At 42.3% G+C, this 16,512-nt stretch overlaps 2 protein-coding genes across 13 annotated transcripts in view; one reads left to right on the top strand and one right to left on the bottom strand.

The window, feature by feature from the left end:
• ttf2 (transcription termination factor, RNA polymerase II) overlaps nt 1–16,461 on the top strand; it is a 62,673-nt gene extending 46,212 nt beyond the window's left edge. For 4 of the 11 annotated variants that reach the window (XM_077727440.1, XM_077727437.1, XM_077727439.1 and 1 more), the window contains 30 exons: nt 477–705; nt 824–902; nt 1,254–1,494; nt 2,030–2,053; nt 2,516–2,621; nt 2,759–2,915; nt 4,449–4,994; nt 5,552–5,653; nt 6,025–6,265; nt 7,299–7,491; nt 7,592–7,697; nt 7,940–8,026; nt 8,124–8,193; nt 8,539–9,516; nt 9,630–9,861; nt 10,776–11,006; nt 11,431–11,568; nt 11,786–11,936; nt 12,010–12,103; nt 12,664–12,854; nt 12,934–13,087; nt 13,164–13,255; nt 13,643–13,728; nt 13,853–13,995; nt 14,121–14,297; nt 14,584–14,642; nt 15,066–15,222; nt 15,316–15,398; nt 15,876–15,950; nt 16,009–16,461. In XM_077727440.1, coding sequence (XP_077583566.1) covers nt 7,464–7,491; nt 7,592–7,697; nt 7,940–8,026; nt 8,124–8,193; nt 8,539–9,516; nt 9,630–9,861; nt 10,776–11,006; nt 11,431–11,568; nt 11,786–11,936; nt 12,010–12,103; nt 12,664–12,854; nt 12,934–13,087; nt 13,164–13,255; nt 13,643–13,728; nt 13,853–13,995; nt 14,121–14,297; nt 14,584–14,642; nt 15,066–15,222; nt 15,316–15,398; nt 15,876–15,950; nt 16,009–16,153 — 3,477 coding nt within the window. In that variant the 5' untranslated portion in view covers nt 477–705; nt 824–902; nt 1,254–1,494; ... (5 more) ...; nt 6,025–6,265; nt 7,299–7,463 and the 3' untranslated portion in view covers nt 16,154–16,461. Of the gene's footprint in view, nt 706–823; nt 903–1,253; nt 1,495–2,029; nt 2,054–2,515; nt 2,622–2,758; nt 2,916–3,243; nt 3,379–4,205; nt 4,280–4,448; nt 4,995–5,551; nt 5,658–6,024; nt 6,266–7,298; nt 7,496–7,591; nt 7,698–7,939; nt 8,027–8,123; nt 8,194–8,538; nt 9,517–9,629; nt 9,862–10,775; nt 11,007–11,430; nt 11,569–11,785; nt 11,937–12,009; nt 12,104–12,663; nt 12,855–12,933; nt 13,088–13,163; nt 13,256–13,642; nt 13,729–13,852; nt 13,996–14,120; nt 14,298–14,583; nt 14,643–15,065; nt 15,223–15,315; nt 15,399–15,875; nt 15,951–16,008 lie in introns of all 11 variants that reach the window. The other 7 variants (XM_077727444.1, XM_077727441.1, XM_077727447.1 and 4 more) reach the window with 7 other exon arrangements.
• cpap (centrosome assembly and centriole elongation protein) lies at nt 9–7,340 on the bottom strand. Of its 2 annotated transcripts, XM_077727453.1 has the most exons (18): nt 7,007–7,340; nt 5,957–6,238; nt 5,709–5,856; nt 5,506–5,578; nt 5,297–5,381; nt 4,470–4,979; nt 3,458–4,037; nt 3,239–3,371; nt 2,730–2,895; nt 2,530–2,661; nt 2,353–2,454; nt 2,160–2,244; nt 1,950–2,095; nt 1,800–1,877; nt 1,334–1,474; nt 1,177–1,261; nt 816–936; nt 9–689 (listed from the first exon to the last, which is right to left on the bottom strand). In XM_077727453.1, the coding sequence occupies exons 2-18, from the start codon at nt 6,221–6,223 to the stop codon at nt 497–499; spliced, it is 3,045 nt and encodes a 1,014-aa protein (XP_077583579.1). In that variant the 5' UTR covers nt 6,224–6,238; nt 7,007–7,340; the 3' UTR covers nt 9–496. The 2 variants fall into 2 exon arrangements, with proteins under 2 accessions (XP_077583579.1, XP_077583578.1); XM_077727452.1 differs by lacking the exon at nt 7,007–7,340 and having other exon boundaries at nt 5,957–6,248.
• Nucleotides 16,462–16,512: the final 51 nt, after the last annotated feature.

Genomic DNA, 16,512 nt, shown 5'->3' with positions numbered 1-16,512 from the left:
TAACCTCCTGCCACGTTGGCACGTTTACATTAGTCAATGTTATTAAAGTGTTTGTCAACATAATTTATTGAGTGTAAAACAGAAATAATAGTTATTTTTCACAAATTTTATGCAGAATGCATTTTGTCAGTTTTGACAACCTGAAAAACATATTTACAGGAATGAGCTCAAACATTACAAGAATACCAAGTTGCAATGTAGTTTTAGTATAATGATAATTAAGTTAACATTACAAAATTAATTACTACAAGCATACATTTAATTGAAACAATTGTAAACATTCATTTTTTATGTTATCTTACATAACTTAATATAGAAGTACAACCTGTATAACAACACCTGAAAAAAAAGTAATTCTGTTGACGTTGGAAATCAATTTTCTTGCATTTTCCTAACATTTTTTTCTTATTGGTGTGGCTGTAACATTCCTTGGTGATAAAATTCAACATATGAAGGCTCCTTGTGTTGGGTTGCAGCTGGCACATCGTTTTTGCATTTATGGCCGCTTGTCCATTAGCACGTTCCCCTGCTCGTCTTTGACGCGCAGCCGTCCGTCGGGATATCGCGTCTCCTGCCGTCCGTCGGCGTAGACGGTCTTCACCGTCCCGTCGGGGTACTCTCGCCTTTTGTACTCTGCAGTGTGCACCTCCTTCTGACCCGTGATGAAATGGATCTCCTTAGTGCCATCCCTGCTGACCACAAAAGGTACGTTGCCATTTTTGTGATCAGTCATTTAGCTTTAGGTGAATTCATTTTGAGGTGGGCAATAATAGCTTATTTTTTCCCTTTAACAAATGAGTAACAATTGTATGTACGTTTTAAGTTGCACAACGGTTCCGTCCGTCATGACGCTCTCCTCGCTGCCATCTGCGTAAAGAGTCTTCACCGTCTGGTCTGCAAAGGTGATTTCCTTACTGCCGTCCGGGAAATGTTTCTCTGTAAACATAATGAATTTGACCTCAGTACATCATATTCCATTCATAGCCTGCAAGTTCAATTTGGAGATAAACAAATCCCATCATTCATTCTTGATTTATTTTAAGTAAAAACACAAATACTAGAACTTTCCATAAGTATCACCGCTAGATGATTCCCGTATCATATCATGAGTTCACCCTCGGTAATGAAAAAGTAGACCATACGTAAAGCATTAATGTTTGTTGATGAGATGCTGACCCGTCTGGTTGTTGGGGAAGTGCAGGACCTCCATTCCATCCGGGTATGTGATGTGTGTCGTCTTTGTGTCCAAGTAGTAGTACAGCTAAGGGAACCCAGAACAACTGTTCAAGAAAGCAAATGGGAAAGCGCCAAGCATGCAACGAGCGGCACTCACCACTCTCTGGTCGGCCATCACCTCCTTGATATCGCCGTTGAAGAAAGTTATTTTGATGCTGGAGCCGTCACGCGACACTTCCTTCTTGGTGCCGTTGGGGAACAAGATCACGCGATCGCCACCCAACAGGACTTTCTCCACCTATGAGATACGCGTCTTATGTAAGTCATTTTATTACTTTACCTCAAATTGTCACCTTACACTTTTTATGTTGAGTGTTGGCTCGACTATAAGACGACCCCCTTTTTTTCAAGACTTTTGGAACACCAAATTCAAATTTTATACACAAAATAATGACAGTACATCTGAAACATGTGCCAAGTCTTGAGTATGCAATCACCAGCAATTGCATAAACTGCAGTCAGTACATTTGCCAAGTTATTTATTTATCTAAACCTACAATTGCTACTTCTTAGGCAAAATAAAATGTACAATTTTGAATGTCAGAACTGCTAACTGTTATTACCTTTCCATCAGGATGATTAATGACTTCCTGAAGAGATTCTGTCTCAATGCTCTCTGCTTCATTCGACTTGCTTGAAATCTGAATTCATCACAATATATCAATTATGAACGTACAAATCAACAAAAAAAGTATCAGAACGACATCCCGTACCAACAAGTTGCTTTCTGTGGGTTCTTCAACTTGTGATTTCTCCTTAGTGGCTGTTTCCTTTTCTTCTGAAATTTGTCTAGGTGAGGAGGATGGTGGTGGTGGAGGTGAGGCCCCTGTTGTCTTTTTCAGGTTACTCTTCTTCATTCCTACACACAGTCTTTGTGTAAGGTAGTCATTTTCAAACCTTAAGTCCTTTCAAGACATCCTTACCTTTGCGCACTTGTGTAGCAGAGTTGCCTTTAGTAGGCACTGCATTGCTGCCATTTGAAGGGTTCCCTCTTGAGTCTAGTGGATTCTAAAAGATTTGGGGGGGGGGGGTGGGGTTATACTAAAGTCATATGCTGCCACTGACTGTAATACACATGCAATCCAGGAGTATGACTTTATAAAGTTATTTACTCACAGCAAAAGTCACTTTAGTCACATGAGGCGCACGTTTGATGTCTTTGTCTGCATTAGCCGAGTTCTTCATGGCACTCAGACGAAGTTTCTCCAACATGTGCACCTAAAAAGTATACATTCTTGGAAAAAAACATTCTGGAGGAAATGTTTTTGTACATTTTTAGGCGCCGGCACTGACTTCATCTTTCAGCTCTTTGTTCTCCTGTGCAAGCGTCTCCACCTGCTGGCGAAGGCGATTTTGAGCAGCCGACCAGCGACTCTCCTTCTTGCGTAGGTCATCCTGCGCGGAGCTCAGCTGTTGCTTCAGAGCCTTGGGAAGAGACATCACGTTAATCCAGACGTTAACGTGTCCCTTAGAAAGCACAGAATTGCGTTTACCTGTATCTCCTCTCGTTCCTTTTTGTCAGGCACGGCTCGGGCGGCCACGGCGTGTCTCTCAAAGACTTTACGTTCGCGCTGAAGCTTCTTGGTTTCTTCCTGCTTGTACTCTTCAAAGTGAGCCAACTGCTCGGTGCGCTGCTGCTCCCATGCTAGCCTGTCCTTCCTGGAGTAGCAAACATAAAGGTAGGGTTATCTAACTCATTCACGCTTTTCTTCCATTATGTCTGCCAATCCATATCCTAGAAATATGACAATGGATTCCTATTATTAACGATACACAGCAAATTAATTGATGCTGATGGGACTGAAAGATTAACCTATTTACTCGCACATAAGCCACACCCTTAACTTTGCCTTAAAATCATTGAATTTTGCATTTTTAGCCGTACACTTGATTCAGTCATCTTTTTTTTTTGTTAAAAATATGGCTGAAATGCGAGAAAATACTTCATTGAACTTGAATCTGTAATTTTGATATCTGGTATTCATCTCTTATGACCGCTCACTTAAGGTTGTCTTGGATCTTTTGGTTTTCCTGTCGGAGCTTGGCCAGCGCCGCGTTCTCTTTCTTGAAGTGCTCGATTTCCAACTCTAACTCGACCAGTCGTTCCCTCAACTTTGTCGACTGGATCTGCTGCACTATTTGGTAAATACAAATTTTTATCATTGATTCTATTTCCGTCAGGTAGTACATATGCCTGGGACTTCAATTTAGTCTGTCTCACCGTTCTCGTCTGCCTTGTCATTGGCTGGAGTTGAGCTGTCATCAGTTGTGGGAGGAGGTTCATTCTGGGTCTTTGGCTTGAACAGTTTGGTCATGAGTTTAGAGGATGGAAATTGAGGCCGGGCGGGAGCGGGAGGCTCGGAATTTCCCCTTTCTGCAGTTGTGGCCTCGGCACTGACCACCGTGTCATCCCCGTCGTTGTCGTCCCACGTGTTGTCGTCGTCGAACACGACTCGGTCAGCAGTGTCGTCTTTGTCATCCTGTAGCGTTGAGTCGCCCTCGTCGTCGCTGTCGCCGATGCTGCTGACTGACTCTTCGCTGTCGCCGTCTTGGTAGGGGCGCTTATCGTATGGCGCCTGCGTTGCCACGGGGAAGCAAAGGTCGTTGGAAAAAACAGGAGCCACCGCCGTTTCGGGCTCCGTTTTATCAGCGGGAGCGTCTTCCTTGTCACGGGAGTTTGTCTCAGGGCTATGTCGCTGCTCTACAGCTGCAGACGATTTGACGGGTGTGGATGAGAGTCGTCTCTGGTGGAGGCCAACCGCACTCAAGACCTTGCGCTTTTCACGGTCCATCTGCAAAATCTACATGTCCCCAACAGAGACAACATTTAGAAAATGATGAACTATTTTTGGTCACATGAACTACATACCATATTTTCTCGCATATAAGCCGTATTTGCAACAAAAAGACCTGCTATAGATGTCAGCAAAGTAATATTTTCTATTTGTTGGTTATTTTCTGTTTTGCAGTTAGAAAACAACAACCATTACTGGAGGAATCAATTCCTTATGAAGAGGATTTTTCTTAGGATTTTCCCTTCAAAGTAACACATTTGTACTCCCTGTTAAAACTATGAATATGGAAGTGAAAATTGTGATTTGGAGTCAGGCTTTTATGCGAGAAATTGTGAAATTAAATGATTTGAAGGCAATTTTAATGGTGCAGCTTATCTGCGTGTAAATATACGTTACAATTGAATTTTCCTTGGACAGGTCTGTGATGACAATCCTCACCTTGTTGACAAACGAGGAATTGGAGGAAAAGGAGAGCTCCTCTGCCGCTCGCTCCAGGAGCTCAAACTCTCCCAGCTCCATGCTCTCCTGATGGGGCTCCCTCTGCCAACTCTGCAGCTTTTCCACCAAAGACATCTCAGGGATTCCCTGCGGGTCTCTGGGCGACTCTGCCGGCACGAGCATCGTCTTCGTGGCGGGAGGAGCTTTGTCTGTCCTCTCCTCCCTGCCAGTGTTTTGGCTCTGGTGGCATCCCAATACTTTTGTCCCCATCACTTTTTTCCCGACCTTTGTGGTGTCTCTTTTGTCTCTTGAGCAGTTCTCCTTGTTCATGACGGCAGTTATACGCTGCATGGGATGACGCCGGGGCAACTCAGAGTTGCTGGATGGTTCGGGACCTGTTTTTGAATCCACTTTGAGAAGTGAGGCCTTGCTGGTAAATCGAGACAAGCCCTGACCTCGCCTCAGAAAAGGCCGTTTAGAGGGGCCTGCAGACTGCCCGCCATCTGGATTCTGTCAACAGAACAGGTCAGATTTCCATTTCTCACAATTTTTTGCCATTGTGTCTAAAGTACTTTTCCTTGGGGAAAGTCAAGCTGCTGGAAAAAAATACTTCGGACTTTTCATTAAATAAATGTGACATCTTAGATACTTCAAGTACATTTAGTGACTCAGGGTTTTCATATGGAAATAACATTAATGAGAAAAATCTGAAAAAAATAAAATAAAATAAATTTAGCATGTAAATGAAGAGATGTTTTGGGATTCCCAATTATTCAAATACCATGACTTCCTTTTTGTGAATATAAATGTTTGTAAGACTGTCTTACCTGGGCAGAGTTCAACCTCTGCTCTTCTAACATCAGCTGGTCCTCCAACAACTTCTCAAATGGTTGCTTGCTTGCTTGAATTGGTCTGTAAACAAATTTAATAACTATACTGAATAATGTATTCCGGATTAAAACCGACTGTAAAATGTAGCTGTCATATACAGTCATGTACAAAAAAATGGCAAAATAACTCTCTTTAATCATTTTACCTGTCTGATTGCATTTTTTCGTATCTGTTGTTGTGGTTTTCTCTAGGCATTGAAAAACCATCACGCTTTGACCCTGCGGGACCAACACAAACATCAAAATCCATCGGAAATTGTGCTTTCCAATTACCCACACGAAAAAGACATTACAGTAAGTAAGTGTACAGCCAATCCTGTTATTCCGTAAATCAATTCAAACCACTCACCTTCTTTTCTGGCTATTTCAATGCCATTTTGAGCACTTGGTAGTATTGTGAGTGTATCCTCTTCTTGTAGTCCCTGAAGATTACTGCAGTGGTTCTCCAACCAGTCAGAGTTTAGCTGCGTCTTTAATTGCTGCTGAAACCGTCTCAACTGTAGGAATAAATGAAGAATATTTGATACCGAGCTATAAAATTTAGAAACACTACTAAAAAAATGTCATTTGGATTGCACACTTAAATATTATGAATACCTGTTCCAGTTTATCTACAGTAGATTGATGGGTGTAGTTGCTCATCTCTTCTTTACCACTTTTCCCAGACGGCGGGCTCTCAATAGACATGTAGCTGCTGTCCAACGAAGCTGCAATTTGGACAAAGTCATCCGTCTCTGGCAATCCGGCGGCTTCCAGCAGAGATTCTGGATTCAGAATCACGCCGGCCTCAGTGATGCTCGGCGTCCAGCGGGCCGTAACATCCGACGGAGAGTATGGGAGCCCGGCAATGGAAGATGAGGACATGATACTCTGGCCGCCCTGCATTCAGAATTTTAGGGACATGAGGTATGTATGGTTGGTAATGTCAATCTGAAATGTAACTGGTTATGTAAAACAGTCTTAAAACTTTGGAGCGATTACCGGTCCTTTCAGTCAGGTGGCCAAAAAGTAGGACACTTTTTGACATTTTGTGAGGAAAGAAAAATTGCAACATCTGACTCGAGCATAATACGATGTGATCCAATATATGGCAGAGGAACTTTAAAAAAATGAATAAATAAATAAATGCAGCAATAAAGATCCCACTTCCTAATAAGGGTACTGCACAATGTAAAGTACCGAAGAGAAAACATCTAAAACAACATGCAATTTGTGGTGCAAGTTTTTTTAAATTATTTTATATTAGATAATATATTACGGTGTTTGCAATATTTGAAATGACAAAAAGGTTCACCACAGGCATGCCAACACAAACAACAACAATTGCATTAAACTCTGTGTTGCGTCCAGGTACCACTCGAAATGTAGGATATATGAGACTCCTGATGGACTCGGTGCCAAAGGCAGGACGATGCATTAAAATGAAGGACTGTCCTGCATAAATCCGGACGTAAAATCGCTGTCAATTGCATTAAATAAATGAGTACTATATACTTTAGATCTTAAAATCTAACCTGAACTCATTCGACAGAAAAAAACTTTAAAGTGATTTCGAATTCGAGGGCATCGCTCTTTAAAAATACTTCAAAAGCTTGACAACATTAAAAGTGTCTCCCAACACACACTAAGACGCGATCAAGGTTGTACCTTCAACACAGACGAGATGACTTCTCCCAAATCTAGCACCTCTTCCAAAATCTAGAAAGGCAAACTTGGAAAACTTGCCGCCATGTCAAAACAAAGCCCGCGAGAGCGATGGAGACCGGAGCGAATTCTCTCCAATTAGACTAAAGTCAGCAGCACCGCCTCCTGGTCGGAGGCTAAAGATAACTATAAATCATCTGAGAAATACAATTGACCAAAATTAACTAGGTTTTGCTTTTGGTCTTTAAGTAACCTAAAGTATTTTCATGAACAATGTATTCTTTTTTATTTTAAGGGAAATCAACGACACATGGTGGTGACATTTGGATAGCTACTTTTACACCGAAAGGCATACATTACACTTCCGTTTGGGGAACGCCGTGATTGGTCGAGACAAAATAGCTGTATATGACACGTAAATATTGAATTTGGTTTCCGACTGTGAGACATTGGATCTACTATGGATAAAGTCACATGTGATACCCACGGCAAGTTGTTAAAATACCCCTTAATCGGGAAAACTTTGTAGTTTCTTTTGACATAGCTATGTTTTTTTGGAGTTTACAGTTTGTAATCATTGCATTTCAGGTAGCGTTTGTATGCTTAAAACTGGTGTTAAAGATGGACCTAACAAAGGCAAAAGCTTCTACATCTGTGTGGATAAGGATGGCTGTGATTTCTCTAAAAGAGCCAGGTAGTATATTTGGTGTGTCTCTTCATGCGTATTTCGGATCTATTAACAAATGGGCTGCCATCGACAGCGCTAGACGTCCAATCCATTTTGACTGGCAGAGCACTGGCTGCCACCATCCCAGTCAAAATGGATTGGACATCACTGAAACAAGTGCATTCCCTGCAAGTTGTAATGAATTGGTTGTCAATGTCAGTCAGTGTGTTCAATGACGTGTGTTCAATGACCATCCTGTTTTTCCTCAGCATTTCACCATCAAACTGCATCAATCATGAAGACGCCACAGTTGAGCTCCAAGCGTTGACCTACAGTCCAGATCACAAGTGCCACAAGTGAGTGGGTGGTATTTTACTATGAGGCATCCACTCATAACCCAATCAATATCTCTTTATGTTATAACATTCCATTGCTCTGTATTTCACGCTTTAGGTTGTACTACAGGTGCATTGTGGGTAAGAAAGCGGGGCAACGATGGTGTGGAAATGTGCCTTGGACTGTGGTAAGATGAAGTAACTGTGAAATAACATGGAGTGTGATACTTTGTATTCCCCCGCCAACAATTGTTATGGTTTTCAACCTGTGTCACTTATTAAGAGAGATAATCTTTTTTTTTTTTTTTTAAAGAATGCAATAAAATACAGTTTATGTATTTGTTTGCAGAAATATCGCACTGAAATATTTTCATAGTCTGTGAGAAAGACCATAAGAGCTTACAGATTGTCCAGAGATATAGTCTTTAATAGTGCTGTTTATGCCTGGTGGAAGCCTGCTTTTTATTTATTTAAAAAAAAAAGCTTTGGATACAATTGGTAAATATTGTCTTTATTATCTCAATATTTTGCAGCCTGTGAATGAGGATGAACAGCGCGACAAATGGACATCAGCATCCTGCCTGCCACCAGTCCGAAACCCCTTCAAGGCACCAGAAAAAGTGGACCAGGAATCTGAGTGGAGGAAGATGCAAAAACCTAGTAATGACAAAATTAAAGACAAAATTAAAGGAGAAGAAAGTGAAGATGAAATCTTCAGAAATAAATGTCTTCCAGCAAGGAAAATATCTGCAGATAAACAAGTTCCTCTGAGCACGTGTGCACCTAAAAGTAACGTGAAGACCACTGACATCTCCACCTCTATGCCCAAAAGTGACAACAACGGCATTGCCAAATCCCTTCCCAAAAGTGAAACGGTCTCCCCCAAAGAAAACCACATCTCTACCTCTACACAGAAAAGCAACACGGTCCCCTCCACCGATGGTAGATGTCTTCCAGCAGGGATGAAGCTAAAGAAAATAACTGTGGATACAAAACCAGCGTCTGTGCCCAAAAATGATACGGAGACCTCCAACTTTTCCTCTACTGCATCCAGAAGAGACACGCCTACATCCGGAGATTCTGACATTTCTGAGTCCAAAAGGGAGATTTTCACTTCCAAAAGTCCTCCAGAATCAGATTCAATCTCCAACACCGTGCCCAAACACGATCTATCTGTGCCCAAAAATGACATGAACACCCACAAAGAATCCAAAGCAACAGCAAGTGCCTCTAAATCAATACCCAAAGACGAATTTATTGCCTCAAAAGTTTCTGACAACACACAATGGAGATCCCACCAAAGCAAACAGTGCCAAGATGATGACGACTTGATACTGGTATCTGTGAAGCCCCCCCCAACGACCCGCCAGAATCCTGTCGTCGCAGTCCAGAAGCCCCTGACTTCCTACCAAGGTTTTCAGCCTGCTTCCAATGTGAACAATGTGAAAGGTCCGCTAAAGGACCCCCAGGGGATGCACAGTTTGCTTTCCACTCAGCTCAAACAGAAAAAGGTTAGCCAGTACTTTATGTCAAATAACTGATGCAAATGTTGTTTGCTACATAATAAATGTTCTAAGCTGACAGCCATTGTGCATAGCTCCATAACGCTTTACTTGTCTCCAAGGATATCATATCAAAGTTGAACATGGCAGCGCTGCCCGACAAAGGCGAGCGTCTGAGGACTCAGGTCCAAGAACTGGAGGCCGCGCTGGAGTCTCTCAACCTCCAGCCTTGGGACGAAACGCCGCCCAATGGCATGGAAGCTCAGCCCATCGGTCGCCCCGGGGGAACTATCTTGATCCCTGCTCCTTCTGCCTCGCCATTCCAAAAACAACAACCCAACCGAGGTTTCCCCCGTATGTATTGAGTTCAATATGTTAACACGATTGTTGATGTTATGGTTTTCTTTCCTTTTTATAGACAACATTGTCACGAAGCGCCTGAGAAATCTCAGTTTATATCAGACATAGGCATTGTCGTCATCATTGACTTGACAAAAAGCCTAGTAGTCATCATACCCTCAGCTGCGTATGACGAAATTGTATAGTGCTTCTCCACTGGTCCGCCATCCCAGGCAAGACCCCTTAACTGACATATTCAGACTTGTTAGCACTCCGCCACGATGGAAACATCGCATCACCTCTTGTTGCCTCACCGATGCTAACAAGAATAAAATGTATCACTTACCTCTCACTGTCTTCTTACTTACCCTCCCTCAGTTCGCCTGTAGAAGGCAGATCCACGCCAAAAATTGTGGGCAATGGATCGGGCGTTTGTCAAAAAGATACTAGGAAGCGGGGCTCGGAGTGGTTGTTGTCGTAGCCCAACCGTTTAAGACACTGACTGCCCTTGACAATGATAGATGAACCAGATCTGCTTTAGAAATGTACTCTGTTCCTTACAGTAACTTGAGCGTATTAGTACTAACAACACAGAAAATCAGGAAACAGATTAATGCTCTTGTTTCAGTCGGCCTAGCACTTTCTACAATTACTGCAGTTTGTCTGCTGGCATGTTTTGTTCCCCGGTTCTAACTGGTAATTTGTTTCATCGCACTGACACATACCGTATTGGCCCGAATATAAGACAATCTGGACTATAATGCAACCCCCTTCTTTCCCCAAAACGCAACTCTGAATAAAAAAAATACTTTTTGAACATCAAATTCAATTTTTATAGCTTGGACCCAAGCAACAAAAATAGAATGATTACCTACCAGCAACAAAAACAAAAACCAGTAACACGATTATTGTTCAATGTTGTTTTGAAGAGCACGAGGCCTATTATGGCGGCCGAATGACGGACAACCGTCTGTTGGCGGTGAAGAACGCCACGTGCGAGGCCATCGACCACCTGCACAAATCGTTGGAGTCCCGCCCGGGCGCTGATGCCGAGGCTCCGGACCCCAAAGGGCTCAAAGTGTCCCTGTTGGCCCATCAGAGGCGAGCGCTGGCCTGGTTGCTCTGGAGGGAAACACAGAAGCCATGCGGAGGCATTTTAGGTAACATTTCAAGAAAGAACCCTATAATCCCTTTCATACACTAATTATAAGGATGATTTTTTTTAACCTTTATAGTGCTGTCTTTTAACTCAATGGCTCTCATTGACTTGCGCAATTAATTTTAAATCGGAGCGGCGAATGAAATTTCATTCCTGCCCTTCCCAGTCAAAATGCTGTCAATGGCACTAATTCGTGAGCATTAACGGCCAGTTTTCCCTGTTGAATTGGATTGGGGCTCCATTGACATTTAATGGCATGCAAGGGGTCATTTTTTTAATTGTTGTTTTTTTTCTTTAATGTTTTTTTTAATGACTAGAAATAGTCTCCTGCTGTAGTGACCACTGTTCCTGAAATGGTTGAATAGAAAATGAATGTGTTGTCTTTTTTTTTTTTTTTTTTTAATGGGCTGGATTGGTCGCCTCAGCGGACGACATGGGCTTGGGAAAAACGCTCAGCATGATCGCGCTTCTACTGGCACAGAAGAAGAAGGCAAAGTCAGAAGGGGATGATGACAAGGAAGAAAAAGAGGAACAGGAGAAGGAATGCTGGCTCTCAAAGAAGGGTAAGCAAGCAGCCTACAAAATATATAGTAGTAGATATGTAGTGCGCACTTGGGCACCAGCGCAGCTTAGAGGGAACATTGGACACTATTTTTTTACACCAAAAGTTGAAATTATAGTTCTTCCAGGGTTAAAAAGAAAGGAATCTTATACTCCCTAAATAGTTTGAGCATCATCATTTACTAGTTGACTTGTTAACAAGTACAAAATGGCACCCAGATTCCCGAGTGGTGCCGTCCAGAGGCACCCTTGTCATCTGCCCGGCTTCGCTGGTCCACCACTGGAAGAGGGAGATCGAGCGACATGTTAAGTCGACTCGGCTCAGCGTCTACCTATACCACGGCCCCGACCGTAACAAGGATGCCAGCGTGTAAGCTTACAAAAGCGCAAATACAAGTACTGATAGATTTGGAGTAATGAACAGTGCCGTTTGTGTCTGTCAGGCTGGCCCAGTACGATGTGGTGGTGACCACCTATAGTTTGGTGTCCAGGGAAGCGCCTGACATGAAAGTGATGGGCCAAAACAACAATGATGTGGTGGGTGAATTTATAAATTGCAAATATAAAGTACAATTGCTGGAGAAATTGCATGCAAACGCTTTCATGTTGGTCAATGAATGCTCCATTTTGAGACGTTTTTTTGGCAAAACTCTGACCATTGGCTAAAAAGTGCCAATATGTGAAAAAGTGTAATGGCAAAAATAAGATCCATTTTTTCTTTGTGTTAATAGGAATTCAAAATTCCCAGATTTTGATGAGGTTTGGGATTCTTAGTTTTCCCTTCTGGTTTGCACTAAAATTGTATGTGTAAATTATGTGTAAACTGTAAATGTATCTGATAGCCTACCTCTTTCCATACGAGAACCCCTGATTCTTCCTTCAAAACAATATTTTTTCCGCAATTTTAAGCAATTTTTCGCCTCTTCTATATATAAAAAAAAAAATCACAAAACAGACGATATTTAAATCTCTAAGGAGACAGAAAGACCCTTTTTTTTCATAACAGCCATTTTAGGAGGGTTGAAGGGCATCTCCAACAAAATAGTATCAGTGTCTATTGTGGAATCTTGATGGCATAAAACCATGCATTTCTTCAGCCAGCAGCAGCGAGCAGCTCCCCCCTTCTACGAGTGATGTGGGCTCGTGTGATCCTGGACGAGGCGCATAACATTAAAAACCCCAAAGTGCAGCAGTCCATGGCCGTGTGTATGGTGAAGGCTTCCGCCCGCTGGGCCATAACCGGCACACCCATCCAGAACAATTTACTGGACATGTACTCCTTACTTAAGTAAGCTTAATCTTTATTTTGACCTCCCCCTGAGCACATTTCAAAATCCCATCTATTTATTTTTGTTTTTTATCTGCAGGTTTCTGCGTTGCTCTCCGTTCGACGAGTACAAATTATGGAAGGCGCAGGTGGACAACAGCTCCAAACGTGGCCGTGAACGACTTGATATCCTGACCAGGACTCTGCTTCTGCGACGAACCAAAGACCAGAAGGATTCTCATGGAAATAAACTGGTACTGTGGTAGCTCACTCACTTGATTTATTTCAATCTTCCCAGAGGAAAAAATTGTGTAAACGTCTGCACAACAGGTGGCGCTTCCTGAACGGACGTGTCAAGTGCATCAACTTGAACTGTCGAAAGACGAGCAGGCGGTCTACGACGTTCTCTTTGATAAATCCAGGTGACACCAAATAGATTAGATTATTATTATTTTTTTTAGGTTAGGACTTTATTTCATCCCGTATTGGAGAAATTTCTTGGTTGCAGTAGCAAAACACAAGACACAAAAGACATTGTAGACCTAGTTAAAAAAACTGGAGCCATACACGGGAAGGAAGTTCACAAAGTGGGAACCTTCTGCAGACTGAGACTGAGGTTAAAACACAGTCCCTCAGTAATCAGAGGCCTTTAAATGGGCACTTATTTAGCGTATTGGTTGCCCTTGATGCCCAATTAGGTTTAACTGTCATTGGGTGGCAGCAACTATCACTGCTTTTTGGAAGAGAAAAAATAAGAGTGAATCTCTTTAATGAACTTGAACAGGTAATGTGACTTATTTTGCCTATAGATCAACTTTGCAGCACTACCTGAATAAGCACCAAGGAAACGAGGTGAAAAAAGCCAGCGCTTCTGCATCGAATCCCTTTGAGCAAGGTATGATTAGTTGGCCGTATTTTGTTGGTCTGCCTGTCTTGTTTCTTCCAATCTGCCATTACTTAATATATGTAATGTTTAAAGGTAATGATCTGTAGATCGGTATCCTATTCTTACCCTTCAGTGTCAAAAGAGTTTGGCTTACCCCAGTCCGACCTGCCAGCGTCCTCTTCGACGCAACCTGCTCAGGCCGCTAGCACCGCCCACATCCTATCGCTGCTGCTGCGCCTACGACAGTGCTGCTGCCATCCCTCGTTGCTCCAAAAGGTGTGGTGTGGTACATATTTGAGTACAGTCATACCTTGACATACGAGTGTCCCTACATCTGAGAAATTTGAGATATGAGGAAATACATGTGTAGTCAATTTCCCCCCTCCGGCCGGCCGGCGCAGACACTGGACTCATCAGAGATGCAAGGCGATGATGTGGTCCTGACCCTGGAAGAGCAGCTCAACGCTCTTTCCCTCACATCCGAACCCTCGCCGCCGGACGCTGGCGAGCCGATGGTGGCTTTGAATGGGACGAGGTTCCCATCCCGGCTCTTTGAGGAAGGCAGCATGAGTAGCAAGGTGAGTCGTGATTGGAAAGAACCACTATGTGAAAGGTCATGTGAAAAACTGCGACACTACAAAAAAAAGTGCTTGAAGGATCAATGCCTGAAATTGAAATTTGACCTTCTTTATTTGTCAAACCTTGAGAAAAATCAACCCCACGACATCATTTACAGAAAATGATTCCCAATTAGTGACTAAACTCACTGTGGGAAATACAAGCCTAATCATGTTTATGGATTATTTTCTTGTTTTATTTTTGCAATTATACATGGATGATAAAATCTTTTTGTCTTTCGGACAGATTTCTGCTATCATTTTTGAGCTGGAGGCAATCCGCGCAAAGGGTGATGATGAGAAAAGGTAACCTTGAGCCAAAAATGGATGGCCTCAATTATTTGATACATGAATTTTGAGTGATAAATAAATATTTAAAATGTTTTTGTCCTTTTGATCCAAGGCACAGTTAAAAGCTCCCTTTAATTTGCTGCGAATTATTTAGTAGTTTTGCCTTTAAAGTGTTAATGACATTTACATTATGGTCCCCAAAAGTAGTCTAAAGTTGAGCCCATAATTGGGTTTCATTGGAGGACCAACTTTTTAAAAACTACTGCTAACTCTTTAATGGCCAGTCTTTTCCAGTCAAAATAGATTGGACATTTAGCACCGTCATTGGCTGCTAGTGAGTTAAATGACTACTTTATAAATGGTTCATTCCTATTTTCCCCATAAGAAAATGGTTTGTACCACTTTTAGAACATATTGACTTGTCTATTGTTGCCACAGCGTGATCGTGTCCCAGTGGACCAGTATGCTGGACATCGTTGCCTACCACCTGAAAAAGATGCGTTTGCGCTATGGCCTCATCTCCGGGGGTGTCAACCCTAAACGCCGCCTTGACCTGGTGGATGAATTCAACAACAACAACCCTAATGGGATACAGGTGACACATCCAACGTATTTTTGGTCGGAATTTCTGTCCAGGTGAATGAAATTCACAACTATATATATCTTTTTTTCTGTGTACTCATGGAAGGTTATGTTGGTATCGCTGTGTGCTGGCGGTGTCGGCCTCAACCTTGTGGGTGGGAATCACCTCTTCCTCATGGACATGCACTGGTGAGTGAACAGGACATTTTGAGAAGTATTTTTCTTGAATTTGAGCTTCCGATAATTTAACAGGGGGTGCTCAAATTACGGTCAGCGGGTGAACTTGTCTCATCCTGAGAAATACTTCATTCTTGATTTATTCTTGTTTTATTGATTTAAAAGGGGGAAAATCAGGACATATAGTGTACATCTATACTCTTCATTTTCATTTTATCATAAAACAGAAAGCCCAATGGTGCAGTGGTCACCTGACTTCGGTCCAGGGTGTCATCTGCCTTTCTCTCTAATTCTGCTGGGATGGGCTCCAGCACCCCGCGACCCCAAAAAAGATTAGTGTTGAAAGTGAACGAGTATGTTTGTTTATTTGTCATTGGATGCCAGACACACATTTTGAAACCTTAAGTTTATGATCTAACTCTATTAACTCATTGGCTCTTATTGATGGAGATAGACGTGCAAATCGATGTGGTACGTTGCATTTTTCAGGAACCCAGCCTTAGAGGACCAAGCATGCGACCGAATCTATCGAGTGGGTCAGAAGCGAGATGTCACCATCCACAGGTAGGTGCACTTGTTTAGCGTTGAGCATTTCTCCTTAACAGACTGGAGTTGTTGGCAGGTTCGAGTGCAAGGGCACGGTGGAGCAGAAGATCGCCGCACTTCAGGCCACCAAAAAGCAACTGGCCCACAGCGTTCTGTCGGGAACTGGGAGCGCTGTCGCCAAGCTCTCCCTGGCAGACCTCAAAATTATTTTTGGAGTGTAGAATCTACAAAAACCAACACATTTATTGCTTTTACATTATTTCTCATACTTAATTGAGCGTGTTTCCTTTTAAAAACAAATACAGTTTGTTGTTTCATGAAGAGAGAGCAGTTAATACTTTCCTTTTTGTTGTTGTTTGCCTGTCAAAGAAATATTTTGTTCTTCTATCCTGTTGGTTTGGGGCTTGATTCAACTGTGGCTGATATAGATAAAAGCAAGGATTGTAAATACAATATTTTAGATTTGTGGCACTACATTTCTTGAATTATTGCACAATAAATCTGTGGATTGACAAAGCGAGGAGCTAAACGCATGTAGTTTCTTTTGCTTGTTTATACTTGAAGGTCTGATGCAATTACG

The sequence above is a fragment of the Stigmatopora nigra genome, chromosome 11 (assembly GCF_051989575.1).
Source record: "Stigmatopora nigra isolate UIUO_SnigA chromosome 11, RoL_Snig_1.1, whole genome shotgun sequence".
Classification (NCBI taxonomy): Eukaryota; Metazoa; Chordata; class Actinopteri; order Syngnathiformes; family Syngnathidae; genus Stigmatopora; species Stigmatopora nigra.
This window is presented reverse-complemented; position numbering and strand designations above follow the sequence as displayed.